Source organism: Triticum aestivum, unplaced genomic scaffold (assembly GCF_018294505.1).
Source record: "Triticum aestivum cultivar Chinese Spring unplaced genomic scaffold, IWGSC CS RefSeq v2.1 scaffold254081, whole genome shotgun sequence".
NCBI lineage: Eukaryota > Viridiplantae > Streptophyta > Magnoliopsida > Poales > Poaceae > Triticum > Triticum aestivum.
Genome location: NW_025267702.1, coordinates 1 through 1,472, shown reverse-complemented (window position 1 = coordinate 1,472; position 1,472 = coordinate 1). Strand labels below are relative to the sequence as shown.

At 61.3% G+C, this 1,472-nt stretch overlaps 1 protein-coding gene across 1 annotated transcript; it reads left to right on the top strand.

Moving 5' to 3' along the window:
* Nucleotides 1-743: 743 nt before the first annotated feature.
* LOC123178041 (wax ester synthase/diacylglycerol acyltransferase 11-like) lies at nucleotides 744-1,468 on the top strand (the record flags this gene model as incomplete). Its single annotated transcript, XM_044591380.1, has 2 exons — nucleotides 744-1,041; nucleotides 1,151-1,468. Coding segments are annotated over exons 1-2 (594 nt in total), but the record flags the coding sequence as incomplete, so codon positions are not given.
* Nucleotides 1,469-1,472: the final 4 nt, after the last annotated feature.

Below are 1,472 nucleotides of genomic sequence, written 5' to 3'. Positions count from 1 at the left end.
CCGGCGCGGATCTGACCAGCACAAGCTCCGCCGCGAAGAACGCCGCGCCGCCACCGGCCCGCGCGCTCCACCGTGACGTGCCGCCACCGGCCAGCAGGCCGCGCCGCCCCGCACCGACACCACCAGCGCGCCGGCCGCCGAGCTCCGCCGCCGCGCCCGAAGAAGCAGCCCCCCGCGGCCCCTGTTCCAGGCGAGGGCAAACGAGATCCCGCCGCTGCCGGCACCGCGCGGGCTTTGCCCGGCGGCGGGAGGAGAGGAAGGAGGTGGGGGCTGGGTTCGGCGGCGGCTAGGGTTGGGCGCCCGGGTCGCCCGCGGGGGGGCGACACGGGGCTGGGTTTCTCCTTGTTGTGTGGTGCGGTGTCATGTTGTAATGCTTGACCGTTGCTTTATCTATCAAACGGGGCACAAGACTTTTTTGATATTGCACACCACAAAATTGTAGTTGCACGCGGTTCAACTAGGTAGAGCATCTTCAGTGAGGCACTCGATGCACGCTTCACTGTGCTCATCTGTTTGTGATGTGAAACACATCGCAGATGTTTATTCTTGAACAACAGTGTGCAATGTGGGACCACATCAGCAGCAAGCCGGTACGGACGATTCCAGATCCCTTACGATGATGATCTTCAACTGTGTGTATAGTAGTGCCATTGATTGTCATCCTTGCCGCTTTTATTAGCAAAAAACTTTGTCATCCTATAAAATACACCTAGCATGGAGTGTCGATCAATCGAGTAGCCAACGACCCTTCAAACTAAAGTAGCCATGGGTAGTACTGGTAGCCCCTCGGTAGCCGCTCTACCATCAAGCGGCCTCCTACCCCCGATACGCACGCCAAGATCAGCACCGGCCGAATGGACGACGGACGACGATTCCGCGGCGGCGGCAGCGGAGGAGGAGCCCGTGACCCCTACTGCAAGACTCTTGGAAGCTATGTACATCGTGGTCATGGTCGGCCTTGGCTCGCCCGTCAACCTACCCGTCTTCAGCGCCGGCATCGCCGCCCAACTTGCCCGTTACCCGCGCTTCCGCAGCATCCAAGTACACATACATACTCTTACATTCAAGTGCTACTTAGCGATTCTGTCAGTAGCATTTTTTTTGAGAATACTGTCAGTAGCTTAATTTAACACGTGAACATGCACGTCAGGTGACAGACGGGTGCAAGAGCCCGCGGTGGGCGCGCACGGAGGTGAACGTCGACGACCACATGATCGTCCCGACGCTGGACCCCGCCGCCGTGGAGGCTGACCCGGACCGGGCCGTGGAGGACTACGTGGCCTCGCTGCCCGCGCTCCCCATGGACCGCTCACGCCCGCTCTGGGAGTTCCACTTCCTCGACTTCCCGACCTCAGAGGCCGCCTCCACCGTGGTGCTCCGCGTCCACCACTCCCTCGGTGATGGGATGTCGCTGATCACGCTCCTCCTGGCGTCCGCGCGCAGCGCCGCCGACCCGACACGCTTGCCAGCCA